The 18215-nt window shown below is 47.4% G+C and overlaps 1 protein-coding gene across 1 annotated transcript; it reads left to right on the top strand.

The window, feature by feature from the left end:
* The first annotated feature begins 8680 nt into the window (after nt 1-8680).
* Alox15 (arachidonate 15-lipoxygenase) lies at nt 8681-17131 on the top strand. The gene is given in 14 exon segments (NM_031010.2): nt 8681-8821; nt 10112-10316; nt 10609-10690; nt 10762-10884; nt 11008-11111; nt 11290-11450; nt 12632-12775; nt 13591-13800; nt 15120-15206; nt 15297-15466; nt 15635-15756; nt 16277-16377; nt 16499-16666; nt 16761-17131. Coding segments are annotated over 14 exon segments (1992 nt in total). The 5' UTR covers nt 8681-8686; the 3' UTR covers nt 16941-17131.
* Nucleotides 17132-18215: the final 1084 nt, after the last annotated feature.

Genomic DNA, 18215 nt, shown 5'->3' with positions numbered 1-18215 from the left:
CACATGCACACATGCACACATGCACACGCACTAATAAACAAATGTAAAAAAGTTAAGCAATAACACACTAGCCAACAAAACTGGAATGACCACACCAATTTTAGGCAAATTATTAGCCTTGAAGCTGTGTTGCAGGACTAGAGACAGCAGAGCAAAGACTAGCAGAGACCAGTCCAGAATGAGTCGCAGCAATTCTAGGTGCATATGTGTCTACAGAGAAGGACTCAAAACACACAACAGGGCAAAAAAGATTCCCTGATACAGATAGACAGAGGGACAGACAGATACACAGTAGCATTTGGAAACTGCCAGTGCCCTCCCTGCTGTCAGGACTGGAAGGCAGAGGTCAACAAGGATGTGGCAAGTCTGAGCAACACCGGAAAGCTTGATCTAATTAGTACTGTGGTGCAGGCTCTCAAACTACCAGGAGGTGCAGTCTGCAGCTCCATATGGACAACTCACCAACATGAATCCTGCTCTGAGCCACAATGCTTAACAAATTATAATTAACCAAGGTAACTGTCTCTCACTATAACTGGATAGAATGAGAAATGAGCAGCAGAAAGCTATCTCAAAAGTCTTCCAAATATTAGGAAATTATGCAATACATTTCTATTTCAAGTCTCAAAGAGGAAGTCTAATTGGAAACGAGAAATATTTTAAAATGAAGGGAAATGAAAATACACCTCTAGACCTTTTTTTTTTAAAGCTACAGTCAAAGTGGTGTTTAGTCACTAGCTCCTACGCGCTGTAAGGGAGAACCAGCGTTGGTGGGCAGTGGTTTCCATCCTGTGGGGTAATTGATTGCACCATGGAGAGATGGTTTCCTGCACCAGCGTGACGTCACCGAGCGCTAAGCTGGGAAGAGAAATATAGAACCGACTCTCACAAGTTGGTACGGGCTGGCTCCAGGACACCACTGCTTGTGGGAAAATTACAGATTAAACACTTAGATTAGAAAATATGAAAACTTACATAAAATATGATCTCTCGTCTTTAGAAAGAAAGAAAAAAATTAAGAGCAAAATAAATCGAAAGCAAGAAGAAGGAAAGGAGAAGAAACAAAGGTGAATCTGGGGACAAAAGCTATACAGAAAACCAGACAACCCAAGAGCTGGCGGAAGACCAGTGAAGAAATAATTAACATAAAAACATAAAGGAGGACATGCTTGTAGACACTACTCAATAGTAAATGGCTAAAACTTATTCAAAGTACGCTATTTGGATTGGAACAGTTTTGTGCTCACACATTTGACAACGTGGACGGGCTTGTAGTGAAAGATGCTACTAGAAAAAAGAAACAGTAACTTGAAAAGTCCAGTGTCTAGTAAAGAAATGGAGTAATGGCTGTAAGTCTTCTAACAAAGAAAACCCAAGGCACAGATGGCTTTACTACCAAACATTATGGAGAGAATATCTATTTTACATTCTGTTCTGTGAGGCCAGCCTTACTCCACTCAAAATCCCACCCCATACGGTACTTCACAATTTTACGACAGACCCAGAGGCTTCCTGGAGGGGCTTATGGTGTAGTGATGTTGTTGTCCTCTCTCCGCCATTCTCCTAGACTGGTGAGAGCAATGGTTATAACCCATCAAACTGCACAGCTGGGCGCTGCAGACAAGATGCTCGTAAAGCGAAGCGCTGATGTGTGTGCCTTCTTTGATTTCCTCTCCGCCTTTTGCACCTCAGTCTCAGGTTCCAAAAAAAAGGATTTTAGTGGCTTAGAAAATGGCTCAGTTGGCAAAATGCTTGTCTTGCAAGCAGAAAAACCTGAGTTACAACCCCAGAGCCTTCATGAAAAGGTTAGATATGGTTGGTGGTGATGCATTTGTAATCCCAATGCTAGGGGCACAGATTGCTGGGGCTCACTGTCAAACCAGTCAGCCTACTCGGTGAGCTCCAGGCCTATGGAAAGCCTGTCTAAAATAAAATAAAAGTAAAAAGAAGATGGACGGTTCTTGAAGAATGACATCAGAGGTGTGTGTATCTGCACACACATACAGAAAGTAGAGGTCAGAAGCTAAATGGAGGGGTAGGTCTTCTTTGCCTTTAACTTGCTGGTGCCATCTCTGTTTAGTATCCAGGAACCATGGGAGGAACAGAGGAGAAAATACAGAAGTGGCTAGTGGACCTCACTTATACAGAAAAGCTAGTGGACTTCACTTATACAGAAAAGCTATGCTTACCCAAGCCTGTGCCGGTGACTACAGCCAGTGTTGCCTGTTGACAGTTTCTTTCTTGAAAATTTGCTCAGACTGTCTGATCATCACAAGTGGCAGCTCTTCCTTCTACACCGGTATTATTTACCAATTGCTTTGCAGATTGATTGGCTCTTTTTTTTTTTTTTCTTTTTTCTTTTTTTCGGAGCTGGGGACCGAACCCAGGGCCTTGTGCTTGCTAGGCAAGCGCTCTACCACTGAGCTAAATCCCCAACCCCGATTGATTGGCTCTTGAATAAAGTTTATGTAGTCTCCCTCTGCGCTTTTGGTGCTGAAGACAGAGCCCAGGGGCTTACAGATGCTCCACATCTGAACCACAGCACCAGCCCTAAGCAGTGTGTCTTGCTAAGACTCCTGGCTTCACTGTGTAGCTGCTGGGATGGACAGTGCTGGGGGAAGACTGGTTTTTATAAGTGGCTGCTTGATCATGAATGTTTTTGGTAAGCTTGTGAGGTTGAGGATTTGGAAAATAAGGGCATGGGCCATGTTAACCAAATGGCTATCACCATATCACCATTACTCCAACGTGATGGTGGAAACCCACAAACCTTCTTTTACATATCTTTACATATCTTTACATATCTTTACATATCTTTTACATATCTTTTACATATCTTTACATATCTATCTTTGAGGGCCAACCCAGTGGTTTCAGTTCACATCTCTTACAAGGTTTCGTCCAAGATGAAAGCTAGGAATTCAGTCGTCTGAAGGATTTGCTGGAGCTGGTAGATTTGCTCCCAAGAGTCTATGCTCACAGGTTGTTTGTTGACTGCCAACCTTGGTCCTCCATGGCTCTGAGAAGAAGAGCTCAGTTCCTTATTGTGCAGAGTTTCCTGAGTGCCCACATGGTTTCTCCCTGACAGTTTGTGGTGCTTTGAGTAAGAATGGCCCCCATAGGCTCATGTATTTCAATGCATAGTCCCCAGGGAGTGGAACTGTATGAGAAGGATTAGAAAGATCAGGAGGTATGGCCTTGTTAAATGTGGTGTGTCACCGTGCCACTGGGTGGTGGTGGTGGTGGTGGTAGTGGTGGGCTTTGAGGTTTTCAAAATCCCACACCCAGCCTAGTGTTTCTCTCTTTTTCTCAGCCTCTCAGCCTCTTTTTCTGCACCACTGCTCCAGCTCCATGCCTGCGGCCATGCTCCCCACCAAGATGATGATAGACTAAATCTCTCAAACTACAAGCAATCCCCCAACTAAATGTTTTCTTTTCTAAGAGATGCCTTAGTCGTGGTGTTCTTTCACAGCAATAGAGCAGCAACTAAGACACAGTTGCTGGGGTGGGGGTCAGGAGGTAGAGTAGGTAAAGAACTGTACTGTCTGAAAGGCCAGCATGGGAAGCCATCCCGACCACTCTACCAGAGTTTCTGGATATCTAGACTAACCATGACACATGGGAGGTGACCACTGAGACGGTGACATAATAACCACACCTGTAATGCTATGCATATCCCGAGGTAGGTTACTCTTGAAGTAGAGCCTCCAACTCAGAGTTCACCTACCCAGGCCTGCTGTGCACTCTTTTAAGCTCTTTAAACAGGACACAAGCAGATGTACTGGTGACTTAACTGCTCAAATGCCACTCAGTGGTTCCCTGCTTGCCTGGCAAGCCCAGTACATAAGCCTTACCATAGGTAAGCTGAAATCCGCCAGGTAGAGAGACGCTCAGGAGGCCGAGGCAGGAGGGTTGCACTTTTGAGGTCTTCCTGGGATACACAGTGAGATCCTGTCCCCAAACAAACTCATCCCAAATGATGCGTGTCTGTTTTTAAACACTAACTGTATGGGTGTCATTTAGTGCTCCATTTCTTTTAAGAGACAGGGTCTCAAGGTATTGGCATGCTGAACCTAAACTCTCAGATTCGTGTGAGCCTTCTGCTAGGAGCTGCCATGCTTGGCTAGAGTATAAGGTTTCCCTTCATGTTGTCTCTGTGTTATTGAAATCTTGTCAGATCTATCCCTTAAGGAATAGTGTCTAATGTCATCTGTCCTCGGCTCCCCAGGGGCTCTAGAATCAGGCTCCTTTAGGAGACTTTTGTGGTTGGGGATCTGGTATTTTCTGTAAATCTTCTGCTGCCTCAATGTGTGTGTGTTTATCTTCCACATAAGTGTTTGGCTTTTACTCTGTTTTCCCTCTGAAGCGACGTATTCCTTCTTGTTTATGTGATCAGGGTTATAGAACCCCTCATTCTGTCATTGTGACGTGGGTTTTTAGTATCTCGCTTTTTGAGTATCGTGAAAGACAGCTGCAAGCCGAGTTAACACCTTCTCATAGCTGATGGGGATCCACCAGGATCTTCTGAGGAAACGGGGTTTTGCACACCAGGTTCCTCGAAGAGCAGCTGACATCCTCCGAATCTTAGGACCGCCTTTCTTCTCAGTAAGGGCGTTAAAGCAGCAACGCTGGCTGTTTAGAACATGTTCCAGGTTATCGTGTGTGAGCACATGTGCCCCGCAGTCCTGGGTTTTGGAAGTCTTCCAATATTTTCCAGCTCTAGTTGGCTCACGCACAGGTCTATACTTTTATCTATTCGCCAGTGTAAATAAGTGTGTCTGTCTCTATAAACAGCTTCAAACTTAGAAGGAGTACACACATGTAAGAATACCCCCTTCTAATTAAAACCCTATAAAGATGCCAAAGGCCCTAATGTTTAATTAAAATACCTTTAAAAAAGACTTAATGTGTATGACTACATGTATGTATGTATGTATATATGTATGTATGTATGCATGCATGCTATGTGTGTGCCTGGTGCCTGAGGAGGATAGAAAGAATGTTCAATCCTCTGGAAATGGGAGCTATGGACGGTGAGGCACCCTTTGGGTGCTGGGAACCGAACCCAGGTCCTCTGGAAGTGCAACAAGTACTCTTGACTACTGAGCATCTATCCCTCCGGCCTCTCGGATGCCTTCTTGTTGTGAGCCTAGGCTTTAACAGCGGAGCCACCTCCAGCCCCACAATACCCTGTTGTGAAGGCTTATGGCAGCTTTCCCTTTTGAGTGTTAGTGTGAGTCGAGGCCTTTCGCGAGCTAATCCAGCAGACACACTTGGTGTCTACTTCCCGGTTCTTTGGCCTTCTTGATTGTGACAGGCAGCCTGTGGTTACTTGGGTGTCAGTTCTTGCTCTGCGTTCAGAGCTGATTCCATTGAGGCGGAAAGAATTATGGAGTTTCTGTCTCTCTTTTCCATTTAATAGTTTCAGTCTGGGCTCTCAGTTTGGGTAAAAAAACAAAACAAAACAAAACAAAAAACAAAAGTGGAAACATGAACATTGTCATAGTGAGTGAAGGCGAGAGTCCGTGGACGGAGGAGCCCCGGGAATGTCTGCTTGCCATAGGAACTCTTGTCACAGACTCTGCTGAATGGTGACTTTCTTACTCAGGGTCTCCTTGAAAGAAATACACGCCTGCTTCACCTGTGACCAAAACTACCTTTCTCAGAATAATTGTTTTAAATAACGCATGTAACCGTCTTCGTTTTGTCTTTAAAGACATTTGTCTTATACGCACGCTGTTCACTAGCCTGCCTTAGCCTTCTCTGTCTCCGTGACTTTGCTTCGGGCTTCATGCCTGTGGGGACTGCAGCCCCGGCTGTTTCTTCAAACGCTTTGAAGAGTTGCTTTCTTTGTTCCTCACTTTAGGTCAGCAAGGAGCTGCTGAGTAGTTTCTGAAGCATCCTTTAGAAACGACAGAATGTTCTAGGCTTATCCTGTATTTTATCCACTGTGGGACCTGGAATCAGTTTCACTCAAAGATTCATGTTTCTTGTAGGGCAGAGCAACATTATAGGAGAAAAGAGTGCGAAGCCGGTGCAGGCAGAAGGCACACTCGGCGAGTGGCAGGAAGCTGGAGGAAGGCTAATTTCTTGATGTGTGAGTTGTTTCACAAACCTTTCAGAAATAGACCGAGACCCAAAGGGAAAATGTGGCAGCCAGTTCACAGAAGATAATATATGAGGCCATTAAAAAAAAATAAAAACACTCACTAGATTATCTAAGATAAAAACGGTTACCACACACCAACGAGAAGAGTGAGGGAGAACAGACATTCTCATATACTGTGTACCAATAGGACCATAAGTTGGCACAGCTTTCTAAAGCAGGGAACTGTACTTTCTTATAAGTGAGTTCTTCGCCTGTATGTGCACGTCTCAGCTCTCAGGGGTAAGATGGGGTCGGGTCCCCTGGAACTGGAGTTAATGGATGGTTGTGAGCTATGGTGTAAGCACCAGGAGCAAACCAGGTCTCATGCTATAAAGTATCATCTTTCCAGCCCGTGCTGGGGACTCCTTACTTCCTGCCAAAATTACACATGCATTCACCTTATAAATCGCATCTCTAGGACTCTGTATTGATAGGATTGGATTGATTGATTGATTGATTGGATCGATGCATTTACCCAGGAGAATCGATACAAGTAGTAGACTTACTGCTGTAAGCAGAAATAGCTACAGAAGATTGCTAATAACTTGAACATCTGTTTATAAGGGGCTGGTAGACTATGTTACAGCAAAACGCCAGCAACCTTCAAAAACAAGGGAGATCTCTGTGCATCACTGTGAAATGATTTCCTGCTCTGTGTTAAAATGTGGGGGAAATGCAGAGCAGAGAGCGTAGGAATCCCGTTACCTTGCATGCAGCAGGGACAGACATGGTGTTGTCTCGAGGCTGTTCTCACCCAAGAGGAGTCCAGGATGAGCTTTTATGAATTTGAATTTTTTATTGGGACACACAGCTCTATTCAGGGGTACACACTGTTGTGAGTACCAATCTAGAGGAAGCCCTGAGCTGGGTGAGTTGGGGTGAAGGTAAAAATCACAGGTTTGGTACCTCCTGATGATGTAGTTGTGATGGCTGTTAGCAAGCATGATAGGATTTGAACTTTTAAGAATAGGGAACACGGGGTTGGGGATTTGGCTCAGTGGTAGAGCGCTTGCCTAGCAAGCACAAGGCCCTGGATTTGGTCCCCAGCTCCGAAAAACAAACAAACAAACAAACAAACAAACAAACAAACAAAAAACCAAAAAAAAAAAAGAAAAGAAAAGAAAAAAAAAAGAATAGGGCACACTTGTGTCACCGTTGGTGTTTCTGGGAGCAGAAAGCCTTGCATTTACAGAAGCAGAATGATTCAGGTTAGCAAAAGTTCCTGTTAAGTGCCATGTGTGCCAGAGAGTAATGCTGACCTCCGTTCTAGCCATCGGTCAGGTCAGGACTTAGCCAATAACGTGATTCTCATTTCAATCGGAGGTGTGTACTAGCTTGGGAATGTGCACAGAACTGACTCACAGTGGAGGCTGCTATACCACAACACATTTCCCTTGACTTTATTTGTTTAATTCAGTTTCTAACACTCCATCGTCTTTATTAGTCACATGACCCGAGAGCCTTTGTGGACCCATGTCCTGAGAGCGGGTGATACAGACACACAGATGACCAGGGCAGCGGCAGAAGCACCACCGGGGGTAGGCAGTGTAGAAGAACCTGGGTGGGGTGTAGAGGTCCTTCACTGAGAAGCTAGAGACTCTTCAGGATTTGAAAAGATAAGTAGATTTGACCCCGAGTTCACGGTTCTTCAGCAAATAATATGGCGTCTTTGGTGGTGGGTCTGGAGAACAAGGGGCTTCAGCAGGAATGCAGTATGAGGAAATCAGGTTTTTGAGGGCTTCGAAGGCCACGTAATTTTGGTTTTTTTTTTGTTTTGTTTTGGTTTTTTTTTTTTTTTTTTTGTTCTTTTTTTTTTTTTTCGGTGCTGGGGACCGAACCCAGGGCCTTGCGCTTCCTAGGCAAGCGCTCTACCACTGAGCTAAATCCCCAACCCCCAATTTTGGGTTTTATTATGCAGACATCAGGAGATGTCTGGATGCTTTGAAACTCGAAGGGATGAGCTCAGAGCCTTCCTCAGGATGGGCAAAGTGTATGGGGCTGGTGGAATTAATTGCCTGGCTAAAATGTACTCCTTTAAATGCTGCACATCACCTGTTACCTTAAGATTATGCTTGGGCGTGGGTGAATACACTCGTGATGTGCACACTCGAACGTGTATGTGTGTATGTATGTATGTATATGCATGGGCGTATGTGTGTAAGAGTGTGTGTGTGTGTGTGTGTGTGTGTGTGTGTGTGTGTGTGTGTGCGCGCTCGCGTGCACACGGGGTGGGGGGGCATAGAGAGGAGGAGCTGGACCAGATGTTGATTCTTTCTTGCATGTTTTCTTTTCAAATCCCCATCTACTCCTCCCTCTCCTATCCTCCTCTCATCAAAACGACTTTTGGGAGCTCTGCTTTGCCCAGGCCCCGCCTTTTCTTGGGGGCCCCTGCAAGTGACAGAAGCGGTGTTGATTGGCGGGGTTGATTGTCACTTACTGCTCAACCCTAAACAAGGTTTCTGAAGGGGCGTGGCCTCAGCTTTCTTATTTAGCGCATCTACCGCTCTTGATTCTCAGAAGGGAGAAATCATCTGCAAGATGGGTGTCTACCGCATCCGCGTCTCCACCGGAGACTCCAAGTACGCGGGCTCCAACAACGAGGTCTACCTGTGGTTGGTTGGACAGCATGGAGAGGCATCTCTCGGGAAGCTGCTACGACCCTGTCGGGACTCGGTAAGCTGCACAGAGCTGGGGCTGAGCTGCCCGGGTAGGCGGAGCGGTGGGCAAAGTCAGAAAAATCCTTAGGAGCCCTGGTGCGGGGCCCCTTAGCTCCGAGGGAGGCGCTCACAGTCACGGAAAGCGGAAAGGGTGCAAGAGGCATTCGGTGAGCGCTCCGCAACTGTTGCTGCCTCCTGACCTCATTGAGGGGGATGTTCCTGTGCGTCCCTCACTTCACAGAGTTCTGCTGTACCATAGTGCCAGTGTCAGTAGTACCAGCTGCCCGGATGTCTCTGTTTTTTGTTTTGTTTTGTTTTGTTTTTTAAAGTTAGGATTTCCTATCTTCTCTGCAGATATTGGATCTCTGATTTTAGGACCGAACGGGTGGTGCAATGGGAAGGAAGAAAGGTGGGAGGCAGGAAGCAATACTCTGCAAGGCTCGCTGTTAGATGTGGCAGGTCTGGAGCGCTTTTCTCTTTCTTCCCTTCTCTTCCTTCTCTTCTCTTTTCCTTCTCTTCCCTTTCCTTCCCTTTTCTTTTTTCTTTTTTCTTTTATGACTCAAATTCTTTCAGATCTCCAGATCTGCATTTTGTTTTATTGTCACTTCAAAGGAAGCTACAGATATGAGGTTCTTACTGGCTCCTCCCCCTTGGTCTTCATCTGTCCAAGAATGGAGTAAGCTTAGTCAGCTCTACCTCCTACATGACTAACCTGATGCCTGCCCAGTCCTACACTAATGTCTACTAGATGCCCCAGACTCCGAATCACCTCGAGTTCATCCCCACTGTAGAACCCTTCCTGTTAAAAACGGCTCCAGCTGCTTCTCTACTGACTGCGAAGCCTCTGACGTACTTTCTGTCCCTCAGGATCTGATCCTGTTTGGCTGCGTCCTAGCTTCCTGAAGGTGCTGGTCCTTTCAGCCTCTGTGTTCTCAGTGGACTCTCAGTGACTTCCCTGATTTCATTCTCTCTCGCCAAACTCCCTCTCCAAATCCAGGTTTCTCCTTAAAGACCATCCTCTGGAAACCTGGCTCAGACCAAATGGAATTCCCATGGATCCTCTGCCTTGGCGGGGTGTCCCATCTCACCTGTATCCTCACTGGGCTTCAGGCAGGGTTTCCAGCGTTGCTCCTCCTCCAGTCTCCCCACTCCACCAAGGGCAAAGGAAAGGAAGGTGCATACCTCCCCATCTGCCATCTTGCACTCTTGGCGAATGTGTCATGAAGCCCCTTTCACCATTTTCTTTGTGGCCCAGCCTGAACACTCCATTCTGTCCCCCCTCCCCCAACCCTGTGTTTATCTGCAGGAAGCAGAATTCAAAGTGGATGTGTCAGAATACCTTGGGCCACTGCTGTTCGTAAGAGTGCAGAAATGGCATTATCTCACGGATGACGCCTGGTTCTGCAACTGGATTTCTGTGAAGGGCCCCGGAGACCAAGGATCAGAGTACATGTTCCCCTGTTACCGATGGGTTCAGGGCAGAAGCATCCTGAGCCTCCCTGAGGGCACTGGTGAGCAGAGGGGTGGAAGTGTTCGAAGAGGCATTGGGGAAACAGCCTAAGTTGTCTGAGGAAGAGGAGGCAGCATGTGGGAGCTAGAGCCTGGAGGCTGGGCTTGGTTTCTTTTAAATGAGTTGTCAAAGAAGAGAATTGCTGAAGCTGGTCCAGGTGTCATGGCAGCTTGGGGAGGGGCATGAAGATGCAGGCCCAGAGGACAGCCAGAGCTGCCTGGAAGAGGTATGGCTAGCAGGGGCTGGAGAAGCTCTCGGTAGACATCTCGAGTGCCTCCCTCCTCGGCTTCTAGGCTGCACCGTGGTTGAAGATTCTCAAGGACTGTTCAGGAAACATAGGGAAGAGGAGCTTGAAGAGAGGAGGAGTCTGTACAGGTGAGGCTGACCAGGCGACCCACGGTGAGCCGACACTGCAGGGCAATGCCTGATGCCATTTCTGCCCTCAGGTGGGGCAACTGGAAGGATGGCTCAATCCTGAATGTGGCGGCGGCCAGTATATCTGACCTCCCTGTAGACCAACGATTTCGAGAGGACAAAAGAATTGAATTTGAAGCTTCACAGGTTATAGGGTAAGGGCAAGGGTACCCAGCTTGAGGGGCAGGGTGTATGCTGGTCTAGCCTATGGCACCGTTGGCTGTAATGTTTGGTTCTAAGTATAACTGTCAAACCCATTACCTCATTCTTCCCTGAAGGGTAATGGATACTGTTGTCAACTTTCCTATAAACACTGTGACCTGCTGGAAAAGCCTAGATGACTTCAACTGCGTTTTCAAGAGTGGCCATACCAAAATGGCTGGTTAGTTCACCTACCCCAAAACCACTCTTACCCCCAAAGAGATTGAGAAAGCCAGGTTGGGAGTGGGTCAGAGGCTTTTGTCTGACATCTCTGGTAGTCTGGGTCAAGTAGGGATGGTCTGGGGGTGTTGGAAAGAACAGGAAGTTGGATCTTAGACACCTTCACCTCCCATCTCTAGAGCGGGTTCGAAACTCCTGGAAGGAAGATGCGTTCTTTGGGTACCAATTCCTCAATGGTGCTAACCCCATGGTGCTGAAGCGCTCTACTTGTCTTCCTGCCCGCCTGGTATTCCCTCCAGGAATGGAGAAGCTACAGGCGCAGCTGAACAAGGAGCTCCAGGTATGGACATCAAAGCACCAGGAAGACAAGCAGGGAAGAGGAGACGGGTGCCAGGGTACTGTGCTCAGATTTACTGTGGACGCTACTTCCTGCTGCTTGTCAGGAGAGCATTCTGCAGGGCACATCCTAGACTAACGTGGAGAAATGTAGTACCGTGGCTTTCCCACGCCAGGAGAAGAGTATATGGTTGAAGAGAGGAGTCTTAGAGGGGTGGCCAATAGAGATGTGATGTCATCCTGGAGGCCATGGGTCCAGACTAGTATGAGGGAATCCAAGGCAGGGCTGGGGTTAATTAGGAACCAATGTGGGACAATGACAACATTCATGGGGCCAGATAGGTCTTGTCGTGTGTATGCTGTGTGATTTTAAACACACTATTCCATTCTCTGGTCTGTTTCTTTAGGGCCACAGACCAGTGGAAAAATCACCCTGCCCCTGGTCTGTCCCTGAACCTGAACTTGGAGATCCCCACCCCCATTATTCAAGGTTCACAGCCAAGCAATACTTCGTTGTACTGCCTCATTAGCTTACTGCGCATGCGCCACTAGTTTACTGCGTATGCTCCACTCGCTCACTGCACATGCTCCAAAGACCCTGTAAAAGCCTGCCTCTCCGCTCAGCCTGCTGATGTCTCTGTTCCTGTTCAGAGGCAGCCACCATTCTGTGTCTCTCCCCAATAAATCTCATGTGTGAGGTTTGTTGCATGGTGTGACTTTGTGGTATTCCTTGGCTTCCGGTTGCCAAGAAACCCTTCTGCTAGAAAACCCTTTCAGTGTCCTCTCCAGTAATCAGGAGTAATTTAAATGGAGCATATAAGGATTACATGTGATAAGGCCACGTAGAGCTGCTTGTTGCCAAATGTAACAATCTAAGTTGATCCTTGGGACCCATGTGCTAAAAGGAGAGAACTACTTACCATAATTTGGCTTCTGATCATCACATAATGTCATGGCAAACATGTGACATACATGCATACACACACACAACATACACAGCAAACAAATATAATAAAAATGTAAGAGGATAAAAGGGAAGAAGTTTGAGAAGACTTTCATGAGGTAGTAAGGACAAACAGTGCCAGATGGCTGATGGAGACAGGTCATTTCACTTTTTGTCTCCTTGTTGGGCACTCAGGTGAGTAGACTATGTTGGCAGAAGCCCTGATTTCTCTCCCTCTGCAGAAAGGCACTCTGTTTGAAGCGGATTTCTTCCTTCTGGATGGGATCAAGGCCAATGTCATCCTTTGTAGCCAGCAGTACCTGGCTGCCCCTCTCGTCATGCTGAAGCTGATGCCTGATGGACAACTCTTGCCCATAGCCATCCAGGTGAGAGGATGAGCTTGTAACCCAGGGTGGCCTCTTCAGCTGAGCCTCAAGTCCTCTCCCATTTCTTCTCAGTAGCATTGCCCTAAGGTACCAAGGAGGCACTAGAGGACATGGGCAGGCTTTGACTTCAAGGGTTTGTGACTTTGCTGAGAGACAGACTAATCGGCATGTGTAAACTCCAATGCCAAGGACAGAGCCAGTTCAGGAGGGATCCTGGGAGCAGTGTTGGGAGGATGGGTGGGATCTATCCCCAGAGCATGGTGCATTAGGTTGAAGAGGCTGAGGTGGAGAAGCCAGGAGATTTCTGTGGCTTGCACTGAGGTGGGGAGGGTTACCCAAGCGGAGCTCAAGAGGAGCATGTGGACAGTTCCTCTCCATAGGCGAGGTTAGAATGGATAAAGGGGATTACTAGTGCTGGGATTAGGGTTTCAAGCTAAGGCTTCAGGGGGCAATGGGCTCTTAGTGCAGACATAGGACTGGAGAGGAGGGAGAGCAGAGAGAGAATCAACTGGCCTGGGGTTGAGACAGGAAAAGTGGGAGTCAGGGAGATTTCTTCAGAAACAGGAAAAGTAAAGAGAGGTAGGCACCCAGGTAGGCTTTGGTCCTGCCAAGTTTGAGTAACGAGGACGCATATAAATCCTCTAACTAGTAGCTGAAACCCAGAGACTTGGACCTTTGTGGAGAGATGGTGTTGAAGGATGAGGGAGAGACAAGATGCCCACACACGTGTGGGATCGAGGAAACAGGGCTTGCTGATCCGTTGACCTGCAGATCTTCATCCAGCCCTTTCTTCACACCCTCTTGTTCTGTTCCAGCTTGAACTGCCCAAAACTGGGTCTACTCCACCACCTATTTTCACGCCCTCGGATCCCCCAATGGACTGGCTCCTAGCCAAATGCTGGGTCCGGAGCTCCGACTTACAGCTCCATGAGCTGCAGGCTCATCTTCTGAGGGGACACTTGATGGCTGAGGTCTTTGCTGTGGCCACCATGAGGTGCCTGCCTTCCGTGCACCCTGTTTTTAAGGTAACACCTTACTTGTTTTTGTTCTGACTGCAGCTCTCGGCTTACTGCACACTCTTGCCCCTGAGACAATCTCAGCGGCATCTCAGGGTTCAGGATGATAAGATATGAGATGAACAACAAAGACAAGAGAGATGAACTGGTGTCCTCTACATTTTCAGTGACACTAATTCCCAAGGGGGTGTGTACAAGTGATTCCTCAGAAATGGGTGTAAAGATTCTATTCTTCTTATGCACAAAACACACACACACACACACACACACACACACACACACACACACACACACAGAGTACTGTCTTAGTCAGGGTTTCTATTCCTGCACAAACATCATGACCAAGAAGCAAGCTGGGGAGGAAAGGGTTTATTCGGCTTACACTTCCACATTGCTGTTCATCACCAAAGGAAGTCAGGACTGGAACTCAAGCAGGCCAGGAAGCAGGAGCTGGTGCAGAGGCCATGGAGGGATGTTTCTTACTGACTTGCTTCCCCTGGCTTGCTCAGCTTGCTCTCTTATAGAACCCAAGACCACCAGCCCAGGGACGGCACCACCCCAGGACCCACAGTGGGCTGGGTCCTCACCCCTTGATCACTAGTTAAGAAAATGCCTTACAGCTGGGTCTCATGGAGGCATTTCCACAACTGAGGCTCCTTTCTCTGTGATAACTTCAGCTTGTGCCAAGTTGAAACACAAAACCAGCCAGTACAAGTACAAAAGTAGGTGTGAATGACTTACAGATTCCATCCAATCAGAGGGGACCATGCAAATAACACAACAGATTCCTTACAGCAGAGTTCTGAAGCCATAGCCTAGAGTAGCCTGGTTTACTATAGCCAATCAGAGCAAAGAGCTCATCCATTTAAATTGCTATTGGATGTCTCTACATAGAACTTGTCTAGATGCTCCTGGTAACATCTGGTCTTTTGAGATTTTTTTTTAATCTCCAGTAAGAGGTAAAACAAACAAACAAAAACACAAAAACAAAAAGGAAAAACAACAACAACAAAAACCCCCAATGGTGATTATATCCAACACACTGGCTGTGATGAGACCGTAGAGAATCAGAACAAGGCCGTGTGCGTTTCTTTTGGGTGATCGAGAAAGACTGTTGAAAAGACAACACAGAGAGTGAAAGAGTGTCAGAAAGCAGTAATTTGACACTTGTGGCTCTAGTCAGGCAGCAAACCAGCAGTTACCAGTACTGAGGGTCACGTAGCCTCACAGCCTTGCCTTCCTTTAGAGTCTTTCCCTTGTCAAGCCTGTTTCCTGCGGTGACCTGTCACAGATGCCTTCTGACTTACCCACCCCCTTTCTTCTCCTAGCTTCTAGTTCCTCATCTGCTTTACACCATGGAAATTAATGTCCGGGCCAGGAGTGACCTGATCTCAGAGAGAGGCTTTTTTGACAAGGTATGGGGACAGAAGTGGTTTAGATTCTCTCTGTCCTCTGGCTTCAGGGCAGCTTGAGTGGACTGAAATTGCCTGTCCTTGGTCCTTTAGGCAATGAGCACAGGTGGGGGAGGCCACCTGGATCTTCTCAAGCAAGCTGGAGCCTTTCTGACCTATTGCTCATTGTGTCCCCCCGATGACTTGGCTGAGCGAGGACTCTTGGATATCGAGACTTGCTTCTATGCTAAAGACGCCCTGCGACTCTGGCAGATCATGAATCGGTGAGGGCCACAGGCCGAGGGACGGGTCTGCACGCTGGTACGGAGTGGTGGTGGGGAGACCAAGAGAATAAGAAGTCTGTACCCTGGCTTGGCTGGGTGTGGACACTATGACCTGGCCATCTGATCAGGGAACACAGGACTTCAGCTTTCCCTGACCTTCGGTGGCAGGTACGTGGTGGGAATGTTCAATCTCCACTACAAGACCGACAAAGCTGTGCAAGACGACTATGAACTGCAGAGCTGGTGTCGAGAGATCACTGACATTGGTCTTCAAGGGGCCCAGGACAGAGGTAGTAGGAAGCCCTAAGACATATGTTCTGAGACTTCTCCAGAACCCCCTCTGCTTCTATGGAATCTCCCAGAAGCGTTTAGATCTTTATGAAAACTCTCAAAGTCTTTTCTAGTAAGAACCACGTTCATAAAAGTTCAACAGTGACCTCACCCCCAAAGAAAATGATGTCCCTCAGAAGCCGTCAATGACCACAGCTCTTCAGTTAGGGGTGGGGACTCTCGAGCCCTTCCCACTCAGTTCTGTAATGGTCACCGACTTATCTCACTCTGGCAGCCACAGTCACTGTCAGTTCCTAAGTCCTCACTTACCCTGCTCTTACCGTCTGTCTGTCCTCCCTTTGACAATGACCCTGAACCTCGGGGAGGGGGTATGACATAGGTGCCAGGGCCCCTTTCTTCCCTCACCAGCCCCACTCTCATGCCAGGCCTGAGAGTTCATGGCATCCCTTCTCACCTCTCCAGGCCTCACCTCTAGCGGTTCTGGTGACATCACACACTAACTGTTCACACCTCTCGTAGGCTTCCCTACCTCTCTTCAGTCCCGGGCTCAGGCTTGCTACTTCATCACCATGTGCATCTTCACGTGCACCGCACAGCACTCTTCCGTCCATCTTGGCCAGGTACTTCCCAGAGGGAGGCAGCTGGGGATTTGGGGAGTGCGGTGCGGGAGGGGAATATGAGCATGTGGGCCGAGGGCCTTTCTGTTTAGCCAGCCTTGACCCTAGATCACTGTCTCTCCAGCTGGATTGGTTCTACTGGGTTCCTAATGCACCCTGCACCATGCGGCTGCCACCACCCACCACCAAGGAAGCAACAATGGAGAAGCTGATGGCTACACTGCCCAACCCTAATCAGTCTACTCTCCAGATAAATGTCGTTTGGCTCCTGGGCAGACGCCAGGCTGTTATGGTGAGAGTCAGTCATTCAGGGTCCAGAGGAAACTCTGCACCCCAAGACTGGTTGAAATCACAGGCTTAAGCTGCTTTTCCCTCCTGCATTCCAGGTGCCCCTGGGCCAGCATTCAGAGGAACACTTTCCAAACCCTGAGGCCAAGGCTGTGCTGAAGAAGTTCAGAGAGGAACTGGCTGCCTTGGATAAGGAAATTGAGATTCGTAATAAGAGCTTGGACATACCTTATGAGTACCTGCGGCCCAGCATGGTGGAAAACAGCGTGGCCATATGAGCATCCCCAGACTCCTGCTTTGTTGTTTAGTTAAGACCACCCAAGTACATCCCTGTGCTTGAGTGGTGGCAGTCCTGCCCTCCCAAGCCCCGCCCTCTGACCCTCAAAGCCCCACCCCCTGCCCATGTGGGACCCTCCTCCAAGCTGTCCATTGTCTGCTGCAATGAATACATTTTGCTTTGGATGCATTACCCAGAGTGCCACTTTTCATTCATCCTTTTTGCTTTTCCTTCCCCAGAAGGTAAATAATAGCCATGCTCAGGAGGAGCACCTCAGGAACACAAAAGGGTGATCATGTTACCCACCGTTTATGAATAGAATAGATTTCAAGCCTCAATTGAGTCTAATAACAATAAAGGATGTTTTGGGCTAGTGGTAGAAAAGAACACAGACCTAATTATTTTAAATAAAATGCCGCAGAGATTGTAGTGCATCCAGATGTTCACTCCTTCTACCTGGGCAGGATTTGGGAAAAAGTATAAATATAGCAATTGCCAGGGTTTTTTTGAATTCTTAAGATTCTCATTTTTACAAATCACTTAGAAAATGTAAATGGAAGGAAACTGGTCAAACTTTAAACTAAAGTATCTTCTGGCTGGCGATGTTTGGTCTCAAGGATTAGGAGACATATTTATAAACTGTCTTTCATTTGCCAGTTGGGAAGCTCCAAATTTATAAAACAAGTCTGGAAAACCTCATGATTCTCTTAGTACAGCATGACTTAAGAACATCTAACTTGGGCACCAGGCTGACATTTTGGAAGAATAAACTTAAGGGGTTTTCTTTCTTCCTATGACAACCTGTGTGTATGTAAAAACAAACTAGTGGAATGTGTTAAGGGCAAAACGTTCCCTTAAGAAAACAAAGCTGTGGGTTGGGGATTTGGCTCAGTGGTAGAGCACTTGCCTAGCAAGCGCAAGGCCCTGGGTTCGGTCCCCAGCTCCGAAAAAAAGAAAAAAAAAAGAAAAAAAAAAGAAAGAAAACAAAGCTGCTTGAATGTCTTAGCTAAGGTTTTACTGCTGTGAACAGACACCATGACCAAGACAACTCTTGTAAGGACAACATTTAATTGGGTCTGGCTTACAGGTTCAGAGGTTCAGTCCATTATCATCAAGGCCAGAGCACAGCAGCATCTAGGCATGGTGCAGGTAGAACTGAGAGTTCTACGTCTTCATCTGAAGGCAGCTAGTGGAAGACCGTCTTAAAGCCCATGCCCACAGTGACACACCTACTCCCAACAAGACCGCACTTTTAAATAGTGCCACTCCCTGGGCC

The sequence above is a fragment of the Rattus norvegicus genome, chromosome 10 (assembly GCF_021556685.1).
Source record: "Rattus norvegicus strain SHRSP/BbbUtx chromosome 10, alternate assembly SHRSP_T2T, whole genome shotgun sequence".
Classification (NCBI taxonomy): domain Eukaryota; kingdom Metazoa; phylum Chordata; class Mammalia; order Rodentia; family Muridae; genus Rattus; species Rattus norvegicus.
This window is presented reverse-complemented; position numbering and strand designations above follow the sequence as displayed.